Source organism: Channa argus, chromosome 7 (assembly GCF_033026475.1).
Source record: "Channa argus isolate prfri chromosome 7, Channa argus male v1.0, whole genome shotgun sequence".
Classification (NCBI taxonomy): Eukaryota; Metazoa; Chordata; class Actinopteri; order Anabantiformes; family Channidae; genus Channa; species Channa argus.
This window is the reverse complement of record NC_090203.1, coordinates 17,599,344-17,616,670: the sequence shown is the minus strand read 5'-3', so window position 1 is coordinate 17,616,670 and position 17,327 is coordinate 17,599,344. Positions and strand designations below refer to the sequence as shown.

Below are 17,327 nucleotides of genomic sequence, written 5' to 3'. Positions count from 1 at the left end.
AGTACCTCTAACTTATATAAATCCCCAAGATACAAAACCCATGTTCTTTTGTTACAAACCTAAGCTCCAGAGGTCAGACATCAGTGAGACGGGCTGACCCAGGACCAGCTCAGGAGCAGAGAACTCTGGGCTCCCCAGGAGAGTGTGGATGTAGGAGCAAGGAGGTTTCAGCTGAACAGCATCACCAAAGTCTGTCAGCTTGATTACTGGCTGGGACGACGCATGTTCCACCACGATGTTCTCTGGCTGCAGCAGCAAGAAAGCAATTTTACAATATTATTTTTGGAAACATTTTGGGCCTTAGTTTCATGGCAATACTCAAGTGGTTATATAAGGAAAGAGTTAGAATTAGAGATGAAAGATGAGTTTGCCAACTGATTTTTAAGATACCAGGTTACGTTGAAAACCATCATCTGGTACAAGTGGCTACTCTGAACAAATTGTAAATTGTAAATCCCCTCATTGTCTAGAACCAAACAATAAATCCCATGATATTCTACAGACCACTTGACCCAAGGAAACATTGCGTGCCATGTGCTGTATTTACTTTGAGATCAAGGTGTGCTATCCTCCAGCTGTGCAGGTAGTGGAGAGCTTCAAGAATATCTTTGAGGTACAGAGCCACTTTCTCCTCCGTCAGGTTGCCCCAGCTCACTATATAGTCCAGGAAACGTCCCTGGTCTGCCCTGGAAACACAAGCCCATAATGCAGTTGTAGGTCTTTGGCAATGTAAAAACTGACGTGAATTTTCAATCAATAATTAAAAAAGCTACATGGAAACACGACTATACTTACATCTCTAGTACAAGTACATAGCTGTTGGCTGTCTCATACGTGTCCAGCAGCTTGACCAGGTTGGGATGGTCCAGAGTTTGTAAGAGTCTGACCTCCTGCAGTACCTGCTCTCGACGCAGCAGCTTCTTGTTAACATGTTTTGCAGCTACCGTCCGCTTACTCCCTCTCTGGTCACACCGCTTTATCACTGAGAATCGGCCTCTGTGGAGGAAATAAGCATGAATAAAATTACAATTCACTCTCATCCAAATACTTGTAGCTCCACTTTACCACTGCCTCACTACGGCTTTTGCAAATATACTGTATGTGTCACAATTTCAGAAATATTGTACAATAATAGCTTTGATGTGGCAAGTGAGCAACACATGACAGTCAGACAGTGAGAGAGGAAACAGCAGGGGATTTCATCACTACATTCTTACCTTCCCAGTTCAGCTATCTCTGTGTAGTAGGACTCAAAGCTACTCATCCATAGGACGTCACTGCCATCATCAGAATTTCCTGAGGACAGAATGTGGCAAGCATACTAAGCACTAATTCTAACTTCTCCAAGCAAGTGCTCCCATTCAAGTGAGGCTTTTTGCTTGGCTGTTTGTAATCACTTACTAGTACACGAAAGTTAGAAGGATTCATAACACAACAGGACTCTCACCTGAGACTCTGAGGCTGGCTGAGGAGGTGACAGACCCTGCTACACTGGTGGCAACACAAGTGTACACACCGCTGTCCTCAACAGACACTCCCAGGATACGCAGGGCTGCCTCACCTGTCTCACTGTAGAAAGACAGAAGGAAGAAGAGGTAGAGAAAGCCATCAGAGAACAGACAACAAGCATCATGCAAGAATGAGGATACTCTGTGTTTCTATGATGCTACTTGGGCTCTCTCCCTATCTTTGCTTTGTCATTCAGTTAATTTCTTTTAAATTTAACATTTAGACAAACAGTTAGCAAATGCAAGGAAGGTAAATGCACAGTTTGAATCTCTGTGGCTACAATGGTGCAAATTAAAGTCCAGCTTGTATAAAAACACTGGACAAAACAGCAGAGAAGTAAAACTGAAAATAGGGCAGCATGGTTTTAATTTTGCATGTTTCTCATGCTCAAGTGGATTTCTACTACAGTAGGATAAGAATAGATGGGGTCACCTGAGAGTGATACTATAGCGTCCGTTGTTACTCAGAGTGCTGTTGTCAGGGCCCTGCCATGTGACCGTAGCCCGGGGTCGACCACACACTTTGCACTTTAGAGTAACACTTTCACCACTCTCACACGCTACATCGCTAACAGGAACGAGGAACTCTGGAGAAGCTAAAGAGAAAAGGTCCAAGGTTTAAGTTTAAGTAAAAATCTCATACTGTAAAAAATAGAAAGGAAAGAAAGAGCCACAAAAGACCATAATTACAAATTCAAATGTGTAGATCTGTAGGATTTATGGGTTTATTCGTTCATTCATAGGCTTCCTATGTCATCTCAAACACACACTCATTCATTCCTAGACAAAACCTATCATTTGTACATACCATCGTAGATGAAGTTGGGATTTAGAAGCTGCAATGAAAGAACAGACTTTAAATCCTATAGGCAACATGTAAAAAGAAAAATCACTTGCAACATATAACTTATAAATTATTAATAATTATTTTCATACATTCTACCTTAACAGAAACTTTGTTGGCAAGACTGTCCTGAGACTTGCGATAGCCATTCTCCATTTTCCTTCCCTCCTTGTCTCTTTTTTCAGATTTTCGGCGAATACGGAGTGCTGTGTGCCACGATAACGATTTCCTACAGCAAACAAGACCAAAACGGAGGGATTTCATGTTTGATTTTGTTACGGAAAAAGCATGGCAAAAACTGTTGCTTGTTTTTGTTGGTGGAACAAGAGAATTGTCAATTCTCACTTGATGGTTCCCTCAGGAAGTTCGGGTGTCGTAGAGGATGAGGTATGTCCTAATACGTAGCCAGGGATCCAGCCCTCAGCTGCAGGGCAGTGCTCATTTGCAGCTCTGTACACCAGGAACATGTTCTGCTGGTTGCTGGCCAGCATTTGGACAACCTCACCCTGCACCACGCTGATCTCATCCTCCTTCACTGCCACATAGTCCTGAGTCACCAACATGGTGGACACACTGCTGCTGCTACTGCTTTCACTCTGTCAGAGAACAAACATTTCAGACATAAATATATAGCACAGTGTGACCCAAACTAGCTCTTTTTTTATCTCACAATCACACATGTATAGTACTGGCTATTCTAAAAAAAAGGTACACACATTTGTTTATTAACTTATCAGTTGCTTTATACAAATCAAATGTGTGATTTGACACAAACACAAATAACCTTGTCAGTATGCTTGATGCATGCTGCATATGAAGCATTGCAAAATACTTTTGAGAGGTTGTAGCAAAAGCAGAAGTTACGATCCTCGGGTCAGAAAAGCGGAACTGTGATAATGACATAAGAAATTAGTTCTAGGTGTGAAGACGATGACACAGAAGGCACACTATCCACGCGAAGAAAGAAAGAGAAACTGACGTGAAGCAGCCGGTGTAGTTTTAATGCTAACCACTGCAAAGTCCAACAGCGAAAAGGAGTAAAAGAATTCCTCATACGAGACGAGGTTAGGACCAGAGATGACTAATAATCATATGTGGTTTTTCCTGTTTAACAGCAATGAAAAAAATGAAAGAGAAAGGGTGTTTTTAAAACACGTTTGTTAACTGTTAGATTGTATTAGCTGCAGATGAAGCAAACACATTCTGAAGCTCACAGTGTTTAGGGATGCAGATACCACGGTTACTCTTTAAGTCAGATCCACATAGTTAGCAGGCTCACACACACACTGTTGGAGAAGTTAGTGCACTCAGATTGCTGTTAATCTCCAGCGTAGTATTTGTTGCATGTATAAGCCATTCTCAAAGCCAGGGCAGGCCGACTGACTGACAGCCAGTGATCGAAGGAGGTGTTAGTCTCTAAGTGAGTAGTTCTAGGCCTCTCTGCTGACCGGGCCTCGACTTGACATCTTACCCCGTTACTCTGGGTGGAGTGTATGGACTGCTCGCTGGTGGAGGAGCAGGTGCTCATTCGGTCTGTGTCCTTACTGTGGGTGGAATGGCGGTGAAAAGAGGGCATGCCGTGGCTTCCCCTGCCCAAAGAGTCGCCTCCACCAGCACTATCATTGGTGTAGGAGAAGGAAGCAGGCCAGCTGGCAGGAGACGGAGGTAGAGGAGGAACCATAGCCCACAAAGTGTTGCTTTTATGAGCTGGGCTGGAGGGAACAAATACTTCCTTTCCTCCTCCACCAGGAGACTGTGGTGAAATCAAAGGAGTAACAGTCCCGACTCGAGGGCTATTTAGGGGCAAATTCAGAGGAGCCACGACCATTTTTGGTATTCCAGTTATTTGATGTTTTTGGGTTTCTTCACAGATCCCCAGAGTCGTTCTGGCATTGTCCTCCACACTTTCTGATGCCCTGTTACTGTTATTACTGTTACTTCCATGAAGATTATCCAGCATCCTCATTTTGGGCACTTCTGTGGCTAACAGCTCTCCATTTGTTGTGCTGTCTGAGAAGGGGTTAAAGGGAAGGGACTGAGGGAACTGAGGGTAGCAGGGTGACCACATACCTGCTGATCTGTCAGGCCCCTCAGGGCCTGGGGGATGGTGGTGGTGGACAGGTTGTGGAAGGCGTGAGGATGGTTGGGGGATGCGAGACGGTCGAGAGCGAGGGGCACACAGAGAAGAGGAGCTGTCCCCTGATCCTCCAGAGCCACCACCGCCACCTCCGCCTCCCATATTGGAGGTAGTATTGGAGCTGCTACTGCCCCCTGGCAGGCCTCCAGTACTGCTGCTGCTACTGCTGGGTGGACCGCCAGGTCCGCCGCCACCCACATGGTTCCTCTGATACTCAATAGGGGATGTCAGAGCTGTGAGTGAGGATGAGGAGCAAGGTTTCAACAAAGAATCCATCATGATAAGTTGCAAACAGTTAAAGAAATGGTCAAGAAAACATACAACTCTACTCAATGTGTCCTCATTCAACAAGTTAATTTGAATGTAAAATTAAAAAAGCTCAAAAGTTTATGTAGGCAGTCTTACCATTGAGGAAATTACGCTGGTTCTCCAGTATCTGACTGACTTGGTGGATCCAGACGTGACTGATTCCAGGGCTCAAAGAATGGAGTGTGTACCTCTCTGAGTTACCACTAGATGATCTGGAAGTAAGTGTGAACTTGCAGGGGTCATCTGCATTTTCTTCTAAACCCAACCAGCTGACCTAGAGTGGTCAAATGTGGATAGAGGAAGACACAGAAAGGAAAGTAAAAGAAAGTTAAAGTAGTTTGAGATTAGGTGCCTTGATTAAAAACTACCAATCTACAGATGGTGAACGCACAGTCCATTATCAACATTTGAATTATTATTATTCTACAATAATAATTCTATTCTGATTCTATATAATTAAAGGCTCAAATTTCAAAAGTAGCTCTCTGTAAGTTTATTGAGCCTTACTCACCTTGATGCTGTTTTTGAAGAGGTAGCCAGGAGTAGAGAAGCCCTTCTTTTTATCCAAGGGCTCACTGAAAATCACAATCTGCTCAAACAGGAAGACTCTTCTCTCTTTCATCCTGGACAGAAGCCCTCCATCCTGGTCTGAAACCATAAAGGTGTCTTGGAGGAGCAATCTGCCCTGAGCTACAATTTTACCCTAAAGAGAGTAGAAGTGAGAGACAGAATATCAGAATACCAATTTTCATAGACATGAGAGGGAAATGAAGCCACGTCCTCAAGAAGAATGGGAGATGCAAACAATTTGTGCACACTGACACCTTGTGGCAGCTCACTGAAATTACACAATTATTTTGCACATGTAAAATATTTTATCCATTATATCCATCCAAAGAACAGGCATGGAGACATGCCGACACTACTATTAGTGTATTAAGTGGACTTACATCAAAGCCCTGAAGGCGCCCAACATTCATCATGTCATTGCAGCGTTTGGGGACGACACACATGACCTCCACAGCTTTCTAAAGTAGAATATCAGAGTAAACAAATCTTAAGAGTCAAATTACCTGCATTAGAATAAAGTATAAATGCAATAAACAAATGAAACATGTGGGTCTGGCAGTTATGTAATAATAACATTTGTAGGTGTCATGACCTCAATAAACCTTGAGCTAAAACCTGGACAGTGTCTTACTTCCAGCTCTGTTGTGTCCACTCCAGCCTTCTTAGACACTTTTAGAAGATCCTGTGGAAGAATAGAAATGCTTATAGATATGTTGATTTTGTTGATCAGTGAGATCAAAATGGATAGTCTCCACCATGATAGGTGTACCTTCAGAAGTAGCTGGTACTTCATTATGCGTTGCACAGGTTTGATTAACAGGTCGGTGATCTGCAGTCTGTGGCCTAATCGCTGCTTAAGGTCCTAAGGAATGACAAACAGATATTATTAGCTGTGGGAAACACTAGTCACCTGAACAACACAGACATTATGGAGGTGATTGTCTAGGTTTAAAATGTTTTAACAATCTTACTTCGAAGTAAGTGTCAATGTACTCTGACACGATGTGCTCTGACTTTGGCTTGTTCTGGCAGTACACAATGTACATGTGTAGCCTCCGTTCCTATTAGTGAAATAAAGTCACAACACACAGGTAGGAAAAAACTATGAAGGCTTGAAATGTTTACCTCCTTTAACTTGTTTTTTCTTTAATACAGTAAAATGTATTTGAAATCCAGGCTTTGCCAAGGACCATATGGAAGTAAATGTGGACAGGTTTCTGACCTGTTTGACAAATAAAGTAGCCAGCCTGTCAGGATCCTCCAAACACTTTTCAAGCTCTCCCAGGAAAAAACTGTGAACAGACCATGAGAGAAACTTGTGATTTACTTGGCGGTGCTGTGTGTCTCTGGGCTAAATGAGACAACATTAACAAAAGCATACTCCTTGTGCCAGTCATAGATCTGATGGATGTTTCCAAAGACAATCTTGTCTTTTCCTCTCATGTCATCTGGAACCCCTTCCTCTTTCATCCTGCTCATGTAGCCCTGAATGGAGTAAGGAAAGTAAAAGATAAAGCAACACTGACCGAAAACAACCCTTTGATAAATGTCTTTTGTTTTTGGTTAGTTGTGTTTTACCTCCACCACAGATCCAAGGTCTCTGACATAATCTCTCTCAGTTTCTACAAGCTCTAGAAGCACATAACTGAAAAGGAAAACAGAATTTGTCATTGGTATAAAACAAAAACAATGCATTTAGACACCAATGAGCTTCCGAAATGTTCCATAAAATGCTAATAACTGACTGATCGCAAGCAGATTTTGTTTGTCAAAACCCAAGTTTATAACTCACTGTCTTCTCTTGAGGAAGCCAGACTTGCGCTCATCCACCTCATCAATGGGTGAAGAGGAGGACAGGAGGGAGTTGTCGGAGGGGTTGAGGGAGGGGGAGCTGCTGTCGCCCTGCTCTACTGACAGAGAACTGGGACGATCTTCCAGAGACTAAGGAAAGAGAGGAACACAGGCAAGGAGAGGATGAAGAAAGATAAACACAAACACAGCTGAACAAACAGCAGTTGAGAGAGTATTTACAGTATGTGGTGTTTTGACAGCATGTTTAATTAACTTAACAATGAACAGAATAAAAATGTACTGTATGACCCCAGAGACAAATGCCCTGCCTTTGGCTGGTATGTGCCTGTATACACGCCAGTGGGCATAAGTGTGTTAAGCTATCGGCCAGGGTGCAATGTTCCATTTGTTGGAACAGTGGACAGTTGGCACAGTGAGTCACAGTCCTGACAGATGACTAATCATCATGCCATTCTTTGTTAGCAACACCAGCACAGAAGTATTCAGCTCGTGCAAACATTGAAATTGTTTTGTGTAGCTTATTCCTCTCTCACCATCTTGCTCTTCACCAGCTCTTCGATGGCACTGACCAGTTCAGCAGCACTAGGTGTCTCTGAACTGCTGGGACGAGCTGACAGACGAGACGCAGACTAAGAAACGAGAGAACATTTTGAAAAAAGAAAGAAAATTACCGTAAATCTTGGCAGGTCTACATGCATACAGACAGGACACATCTTCACTGACTACTACTGTGAATGTGATCAGGCTCACCATAGTTGACTTTGGACCTTGATATTCCAAATGTCCACATACTGTACTGTAAGAACCAGTGTGTGAGTGTGCGTTTGTGTCTGAGATTTACCTAATAAAGGATTAATTGGGGACAAAGTTGGAGCCAATCACGGGCTGGTCTTGCGAAGCAGGTTATGAGGAGGGTTTAGGTCAAAGCTAAGCTGTGGGATTGGGCTGCTCTTCAAGCAGCTGCTCCATGATTGGTCAAACAACTTATATAAAGCAGGCAGTGTTGCTTAATACTCCACTGGACAGGAAGTGTGCCTCTGCAACAGAGCCCAGTCTCAGGTAAAGATTTAAGAGAATTACTTGTACACAACCAGACCTAATGGGAATTTACCATTTACTCCCACAAACCCCTTACCAGTCCAGAAACACATGTGAGTGAATGAGTGAATGAATGGAGTATTCATTTCAGCAAAAGTAGTATAATTAAACTCTGTGGGAATGTAAATTATATTTGGTGAAAGGTAGTAAAGTAAAGGTGAGAAAAAGGTTAAATAAAGTAGGAATCAGAGTGGAGATAATGACTTGGCTTTACATGGACAGATGGGCAAACTGGGAAAGAAGAGAAGCAGAACAGAAAACAACATAATGCTGAAAGAAGGAACATGCAACCATGAAGAAAAAGAGAGGAAAAAAGGAAGAAGTTAGTGCCAATGTAAAACTTTCGTTGTCCAGTTGTAAGCTTTGTGCGTGCTTGAAGAGTAATATTTACTATAAAATGCCAGATGCGTACATTACGGCTGAGGTAATCTTGAAAGGAAAACAAATATACTAGAATCTTTAAAGTTCAACCGTTTTAATAGGGGCCTATCTGTGGAGAACAATGTATTCTGTATGAGCTGACTACAGTGTTTTTTTCCATGTGCAACCCTCCGTCCAATTACCACAGCATTGCTGCTGAAGAAAAAGCATGTATGGCTCATTTAAAATGAGATACAAAACAACATAAATCAATTCTGCTTTGGTTAAAATTAAATTAAGAAGCACATCCCGCATTTGAAACGTGTGGTACGGTGCATTGTGTTTTCTGCATACCATTGTCTGCCACCGTGTATATTTACATGAGCCAATACATGCATTCATTCACATTGGCCTTCGTGACCCACCTTGTCATCCTGGGAGTCGGGCTGCAGCAGGCTGTGCTGCTGGATGGCCATTGGAGGAGGTAGAGGGACAGCGTCAGCCCCCTCCTCTCCTTCTTCTTCGCCACAGCTCTGCATTCCTGAGGAGGATGACTTTGACAGGGTACCACTGCTTAGCCCTTCATTACGCATACGCTAAGTAAAAAAAGAGAGCACCATCATTTTTTCAGTTGGTAGGTCTAAACCAAAACCAGCTCTTGGAATGTGCACACAGTGTTGCGGTATCCAATTCTTTGTCTGTTCTTACTTCCTCCAAGGTCTCGTCCTGTGGTGTAGCGGCACTGTCATCAGAGTCCTTCTGTGAGCCAGGAATCGTATCCATGTTCTTCCTTGTGCCGTCACGGTTCTTCTTGTGCTTATGGGCGAGCTTCTTGACGTGGCCGTCAGCTTTTCCGGAGCTGAGCCGCCTCACAGGGCTGGTCAGCCACTTCCTCAAAGTGTTCCCAGGACGTTTGGGGCCTGGTGAGCTGTGAGGGCCCAAGGTTTGACTGGAGCCTGGCTGCAGGGCATCATTACTGGATACAGACAGGGTGTCTAAAGGTGAGAGAGTCAGAAGGAAGAAGAGGTTCATAATGATAAAAACATAAGTACAGATCCAGAATCCAGAATCCAAATGCAGAGAGAGATGTCACAATAAATCAATACACCTGGTTGGAAATTGCAATCAGTCTTACACTGACAGACAGGTTCTTGAATTCAGAGTATTAACAGTAGACTAGACATCTAATCCGTGTGATTAATACTGTCTGGTGCTGTTAAAGGTTTGTTCATTCCACACAAGACACTGCAGCAAAATAATCCAGGAATAATTAAGTATGATGTTTGGAAACTTATTGATCTCAAATACATGCATTTTTTTCTCAAAACTGTTACAAATTTGATTAAAGTTGACAACAATTGTCTTTTTTCCATGTTTTAGCAAACAGTACAAATGCATATGTGTAGGGATGAGTTAGGTAAAATATGGTAAATGGAGAAAATTGTATATGGTAAAATTGAGTGTGTGTTTGTTTGTGTGTCCTGTTTTTTAATGTTACAGTATGTGCAGTTGGCAAGCCGGCCTCCCCCTCACAATGATGACGGCTCCTTGGGGAATCTGTAGGAGGCAAGCTCTTCTTAGACTGGAAATGGAGCAGTGAAAGTATAAAGATAAGGATATAAGGATAAATGGATACTGGAGGCTTTGTCTGAGTACTTCATGCACCTGTCGGCTGATTTAATCCTGTTCTGATTCCTTTCATTAGAAAAAGCCCCTTTTCTTCCTGACATCCCTTCAATATTTTCATCACCATGATTAAAAATGCTGCTGCAGGCAATCGAAGGAAGAAACCAGACCTCTCTATTAATGTTAGGGTTGAATTTCCTTCTGTGCCGTCACACTTAGACACAAAGTGTGAAAAAAAAAAAACACTGGATTTCGACAAAAATTGATTTATGAGAATCCATGTCTGCTACAACACAAGTTAAAATAACAAACACTCTCCCAGTTACAACAAATTGTTTTTTTAGCAATCATCACAAACGAGAAGAGCGACTTTTACTGCTACTAAAACATTCTAATGAGACACATTCCAGGAGTACGGAGTTCTAATCACACACTCCTGAACAGATGATCACTGTCAGTGCAAAGCCAGTAACGTACAGCAACAAATTGTTTCATGGTGCAGAAAAATCCCAGGAAGTGTTGTTTTTATAGGGCAGAGAAGCACATTAGAGAGAGGACCTGTCTGCAAAAACAAGCGCATCTGCATGGGGGCTGAACTCCCTCCCACATCATTCTCTTCTTTAAACTGTTTGTATCACATCATACTGCGAATTGTTGAGCTTCAAAGCTGAATGTAGAAAAGAATGCGATGAGTTTTCTAAATGCATTATCCATCCATTATCTTCACCGTGTGTCCTTTAGGGACGCCGGGGGCTGGAGCTGTCATAGGCTGAGAAATAATGTGGACTCTGGACAGGTAACTAGTTAATCTGAGGCTCAACACAGAGAGACATACACAGACAGACGACCATTCACAGTTACAATTTGCAATCACCAATAAACCTATCATTGTCAATGGGTTATCAAAGTCTTAATATTAAGGAAAATCTTTACAAATGATATGACTCAGTGCAGCAGCTCGACAAAAGAGTAAAAGGTTAGGGGGAACCATGGTTCATTTTCATCATTTTGTCATTAAAGGGGTTAAAAAAATGTTTTTAAAGTTGCATAAGGTTAAACCATGCGACTAAGCTGAATGGTTCTAATGAATAGCAGGTGTGGAAGTTCTGCCTTTCCTCACTGCACAGACTCACATTGTTGAGTGGGTTCAGGCTGGCTCTCGAATGAATGAACGCATCTGCACTTGAACATGCGTGTCAGACATTGAGCTTCTGGGAGACTTATTTTTACTGGAGTCTGCTGATACAAAGCATGTATTCTCACATCGCATGTTAAAGAAGAGGAGGCACAGTTCTTAGAGCAACAAACAACTCACTTATCTGGCACTGTAAAGGCTTTAAAGCCAATTTCTTTCAGACGACTTGCACCTACTCTGACAAATCCCAGGCCAGTCATATCCACAGCATATCCTCAGTAATATCAGTCACAATCTCTTGCATTAATCTGATTTGCAAATTTCTATATCTATCAAGTCAGGTGAACAGTGATGTGAATATGCCGAGACAGAGCAGGCCAGAACACATCTTGTTATCCTGTTTTCATCCCGTGATTCATGTATATCCAGAGTAAAGGTCAGAGAGATATTGTTGCATCTCCAGGGAAAGAGGAAGCATGAAATGCTGGAAGATGGAGCAAGTGATTTTTAGCAGGAATGTTTACAAAAAACCTAACCGCTTAGTAAAGATTTTGGGGAAGATTATGTGATTTCCTTGCCTCCACCATTTTCCCTCGCAGTACTAAATAAAAGTTAACTTAAAAGTTATACTTATTTGTTAGCATCCTGCCCTGGAATGTTTTACCTAGGAGTGCATACATGGCTATTTGGGGCTTTAGCTCTGGGGTACCTTTTGCATTTGCTGTTGTTGGTCTCCTATTATATTTTTAATTTGTATATTTTTAAGGGTTTAATAATCCTCAGCAGTTGGGAAAAATTATAGTTAGGGGACACTCCACATCACACAACTAGTGTGTCCTGCTATACTGGACACCACACACCTACCTATTTATACACTATTTCTATATGTAACACTTAAATGGAAACTTGGGACCTTACATAGAATGAAACAGGAAGGCAAACACAGGTGCCAAGGATCATGTAGAGCAAACTAACTCTGCTTTCTGCAGACTCACTGAGGAAACAGTGTAACGTGTTTTCATGTTATCACGTACTGCGCATCTCAGCTATTACATCAGAGAACATTAGTTGGCCTACGTTAATGACTTACTAATTATTTCCAGAATGTGGATAAATGTAAAATATACCTTCATTACCTGAACTGTGGACAATGTGGAGCTAAGAACTCCTCCTCCTGTCCTCTATGTGACATGACTAAAAACTTTCCACCTTGACAGTTTTAGTGTCTAGGCCTGCATTCTCTAATTAAATGGAAGAGGTAATGCTGAAAGGGGTGTAAATGGATGAAACATGGGGTCATTGGCCTTGGCCTTTGCCCTGTACACCATCTTTCATTGTGGAGCCACCTCAGGAACAGCTCGTCAGGCTCTCACTCAAGAGAAACAAAAATGGGTATATTAAAGTATAATTTCTTGCTGCTGGTTAAGTGTGTCTTCCTGTGTTTGGCATGATTAAACTGTACCATAACCTAATGTATTAATATAGGTGATTATTCCTTTGGGCTAAAGTAGTAAACTTGACATGTTACATGCATGCAAGATATACTACAAAACTTCAAGGAATCTGCTATCTGCCAAAAATATTCTGTTTAAACATACAAAAGGCAAAAGTGATGCTCAAGATACAAAAGCGATAAATCTGATCTATATTCAAACTTCTAATAAAAACATGCTGTCAGTTGTCTCTGTGGGCTGATTTTCTCGAGAAAAGACACAGCAGGAGTTCACCAGATGCCCAGCACTGCATCACCAGATGTTTGCTCATTATTCTGCAGCATGATGATACAATAATTCAGCCACTGCAAAGAACATGCTGGATGTACAGCTTTGTGTGTGTGTGTGTGTGTGTGTGTGTGTGTGTGTGTGTGTGTGTGTGTGTGTGTGTGTGTGTGTGTGTGTGTGTGTGTGTGTGTGTGTGTCTTAAAATAGGAGGGAGGGGAGCAGCTGTTGTACAACTGGATTGATCCTGAAAGTCTGCAGAGCTCCTGCTTTGTAAACTGTAGAAGCATGCCTGGGATTCCAAAGGTGTCAAGCGGGCAGCATCTTTTGGGCAGTCTTAGCCAGGAGGACTGATGCAAACACACAGACCCACACATGTGGGAAAGCTCCAGGGAGTTTGGCTGGCTGAATTGGAAAAACAATGATGTAGAATATTTGCCCCCACCAACCATAGTAAGGGAGGAAATTCAGAGTTTGGCTAAAAAAGTCTGATATTTTGCTGTGTGAGGCTGACATAGAAACCAAGCAGAAAAGCTGATTCTTTTCTGTTTGGTTGTATTCTGTTTGACCCCATTATTCTCCCTGGGGTCTACAATAACATGTTCTTCCCATCTGTGCAGCGGCAGCCTGGCTTTGGCTCCAGATAGAAACAAAGATATACTTTTGTCAAAGTGATTTCTAGAGATTTGATATCAGCACATTACAGTGCATTCAACAAATTACTTTCACTGTTGTAATGCCACAACATAATCCACACTTTATCAGTGAGTACTTCCCGCATTAAACCCATAAAAAAATATCTGATGTGGAATCTACACCATCAAGAACAGATGGGAAAAAAACAAACTAAAAAAATGTAGAACTGTAGCTTCTTCCTACACAATTGTAGCCTGATGCCTTGATGTCACAAAATTGCAGTGAAGCCTGAGATCCTATCACAACAGCCTCTTAAACATAACAGCAAACTGGTAACCTTCAAGTGTTTTCTCATTGCACATATCAAACCCTAATATGGGCAACAAACCAACGTACCAAGTCTATTACCTATAAATATTGTCTGCTTGCATAAACAAAAGACAAGGGAAATTTCTTCTGTCCTATGCAATGTGTTATTAAACTGAGGCACCTACCCAGATCCAGCAACCAGAACTTGCAGTGGTTAGAGTGTCCTCCCTGTGCTGAATCCATAGAGCAAAACTGCTTTAGATACACTAAAGACTCGATTCCACGGGACATCTCTACTGTCAGTCAACAATCAAGCTTCTTGTATTCCAAGTTGAAATACTGGCTCATACTGTAGAAAGATGCCCCTATGCAGAACGCTTCACCGTTTTTTTTTTTAAAATGACTAGGATAAAGTAAAAATGATTATATAGTTACTACGTTGCGGAAATTCCAGGACGAGAAACTGAAGTCCGGTGTGAGAAAATAAGTCAAATGCAGCATTAGAGAGTAGGATGTATTTTTCTTTCTTTCTCTCTCTGTCTTTGTATCGACTTCGCTCCCTCATGAGTGGGCTGCTGTGAGGATATTGGGCAAGCCTCTACTGTGCCTCGCCTGTTCCAAAGGGACGTCTGGAAACATGCAGCACATCTACCGTAAAATCCTGTATAGAGGCACCCACTCGGTTTGTGTGGGCGGGTGCATATTTTAAATGCACTAGGATGCATCCAAGTTGTGCAGTATACTTTGAATAAACTACAAAATCCAACAGAAGCGAAGAGCAAAATGTTCAGTATTAATATGTAAATAATACTATCGACATTAAGTGTTCTACTCAATTCATTCTGGGTCACTGAAAGACAACTTTAACATTGAGTGATTTGGTAATTAGAAAAATATGAATAATCACAAAAAATGTGATCAGTATGTAGATTAAACGTGATGTACAACCGATTTACTGTAACAGGGATGTGTTGGTTAGCATAACTTTCTGCAGCGCATTTTTACAAAAGTTACATTCATTCACATTATTCCAGACACAGACATCTGTCCCCAATAGTTCATTATGCAGTTGTGAGACACAGCAGGTGAAGCCGGAGAATTCCCGGATAACACAATGTCTTTAGCAGTCACCCTTACACAGCTTTGGAAAAAGGGGCCTACACGACCAGCCAGAGAACACAAAAGGCTGATCAGAGTAGCAAAGACATGTTCTGTCACCCTTGAATTTCTCCTCCTCAGCAACAGCCACTTTTTGTCCACAATAACCCCTACAGTGAGAGGTTCCTCTTCCTCACTCTGTCTGACCACACAACTACACAGATGCAAACCATGAGGGCAAGTTATGCAGAACCAAGTAATAAACAACAACAACAAAAACTACAAAACAACCATTAGAAGCCAAACAAAGATGAGAAACAATGGAGTTGGAGAGAAAAGCATGAAACAATCAGTTGGCAAAATCTGCCCTTTCTGCCTGTACTGTTCATCGGACATAAATGTTTCAGCTATTTCCAAAGTCGTGAGTTCCTGCACAGTATGCACAGACCGAGTATCCTATAATTTTAAACACAAAATGTTTGTACGTTATATTACCATACAAACAAGCGAAAGAGGAAAAAGCACATACATTACACATTAGCAGAGGCAGGTCTGTATACAGAGCCATGTCCTCTCACTTCCTTGTTAGCTATATTCTTTCACTTTGTATCCTACCTTAAGACAGGGTAGATTATGATATCAAATTGTTCTTGGTCACAAGAAAAATACAGTAAAGTAAAGGTATGTACAGTTCTAACAATAAGTTTTTGTATTTGTATTTTAGACATCACTCTCTTTGTAACTATAAGGAAAGGTGAATAATGTGAACTCACACACAGTATCAGAATCACACAATTAACACAAGACCTCTTCCTCTTAATTAGACCATTTAGGCAATTTTCCACAAAACAGATGCAGGTTCTGACATTATGTCTATCGTGGAATCCTCACATGGCCATTCAATATTCCATGTTGTTAAAATGGAGGGGCATGCAGCTGCTTACCCAGCACACCCCGAACAGAAAGGCCGGAAAGTAGATTCAAACTGGGGACCTTCAAGCTGTGACATGGCAGCGTTAACCAGTCCGCCACCTGCTGAGGGTGTGGCTTGTTTTAAAGAGTTCAATTGCTAACACTAAGATTCTAAGATCGCTGGATATTAACAGTGCTTTAAGCACACTATGCACAGGTGCACTGCAAGCAGCTGGAGTATGAGGTACATTTTCTACCGGTCACCAGTGCCATGTTTGCGAACAATAAATACATTCTGGTACATTTTCCTGATGTGTCATTTGTGCATGTGTGACACAATGTAAGGCTGTTGGGTGAGAAAACGTCCAGTCCAGCTGCCAGCGTGGGCATGAAAATCCAAGGAAACACTCCTCTTACCTTTGTGATTGAAGAGCCCCTCCATCTCCATGGAGGACCTGGAGTGGGCGATGCAGAGCATGGAGCAGGGTACGATGCCCTCCTGAGCTGGAGAGCGGTCTGTGGTCCTCACAAGGCACCAGTCTGGCTTGTCGTGGAGTCGCTCTAAAACCTCCACAGTCTGGCCTCTGCGCACCGTTAGCTCCCCGCTGCTGCCATTACTAGGCACAAAATCATGGATCACCACTGTCAACTCACAGCCACCGGACAGCTGAAATGGAAGGAGGACAAAACAAAGACATCTATAAACCCAATCAGTGAACAAATGTAAATATTTGTTCATTTTGTTTCTATAATTCTCTTGTTCACGCACAAATCTATCACCCAGTTTCCACAAGATATTGAGTTGATGTGTATGTGCCACCAGTATACAGCCATAGTTGAACTGAAAAACTAATAAAGGACTTAAAATAACTACTTTTCAAAAGGTATGTCAGCCCATCAATACTCATTAAATGTACACAGGAAAATCCACTGTTGCATCTCTCTGAGCACCTGAATAGATTGCAAATCTAATAGACAAACATTTAAATCATGTTGCCATTAAAATAAAAAAAGTCAAAAACCACTATTCAGTTCATAAGCTGATACAGCAGCATGATAATGAGGTAAGAAGTTACTAATAATAATTAGTAATTAATTACTATTACTACTATTAGTGGTAGTACTGCTGCTAGTATTAGTAGGTAAGATTACCAAATGGAATTATTAGGCTCCTGAACAACATGCAAATATCCTAACACACTATCCTTTGCTAGTAGCACAGGTACTGGAACAGCCCTGTAAAGTAAAAGTGAAC

General features: G+C 41.9%; 1 protein-coding gene across 7 annotated transcripts in view; it reads right to left on the bottom strand.

Moving 5' to 3' along the window:
- Positions 1–17,327, bottom strand: part of triob (trio Rho guanine nucleotide exchange factor b) — an 86,802-nt gene that overhangs the window by 2,948 nt on the left and 66,527 nt on the right. For 4 of the 7 annotated variants that reach the window (XM_067510333.1, XM_067510334.1, XM_067510336.1 and 1 more), the window contains 24 exons: positions 16,490–16,739; positions 9,347–9,633; positions 9,064–9,234; positions 7,714–7,809; positions 7,161–7,309; positions 6,947–7,013; positions 6,750–6,853; positions 6,591–6,660; positions 6,340–6,429; positions 6,138–6,230; positions 6,000–6,050; positions 5,749–5,826; positions 5,310–5,501; positions 4,895–5,072; positions 3,824–4,722; positions 2,698–2,948; positions 2,452–2,581; positions 2,317–2,344; positions 1,942–2,104; positions 1,448–1,569; positions 1,218–1,296; positions 796–996; positions 548–686; positions 60–246 (listed from right to left, as the gene is read on the bottom strand). In XM_067510333.1, the coding sequence (XP_067366434.1) occupies positions 60–246; positions 548–686; positions 796–996; positions 1,218–1,296; positions 1,448–1,569; positions 1,942–2,104; positions 2,317–2,344; positions 2,452–2,581; positions 2,698–2,948; positions 3,824–4,722; positions 4,895–5,072; positions 5,310–5,501; positions 5,749–5,826; positions 6,000–6,050; positions 6,138–6,230; positions 6,340–6,429; positions 6,591–6,660; positions 6,750–6,853; positions 6,947–7,013; positions 7,161–7,309; positions 7,714–7,809; positions 9,064–9,234; positions 9,347–9,633; positions 16,490–16,739 (4,075 nt within the window). Of the gene's footprint in view, positions 1–59; positions 247–547; positions 687–795; positions 997–1,217; positions 1,297–1,447; positions 1,570–1,941; positions 2,105–2,316; positions 2,345–2,444; positions 2,582–2,697; positions 2,949–3,823; positions 4,723–4,894; positions 5,073–5,309; positions 5,502–5,748; positions 5,827–5,999; positions 6,051–6,137; positions 6,231–6,339; positions 6,430–6,590; positions 6,661–6,749; positions 6,854–6,946; positions 7,014–7,160; positions 7,310–7,713; positions 7,810–8,021; positions 8,549–9,063; positions 9,235–9,346; positions 9,634–16,489; positions 16,740–17,327 lie in introns of those variants that run through there. The other 3 variants (XM_067510337.1, XM_067510338.1, XR_010914837.1) reach the window with 3 other exon arrangements.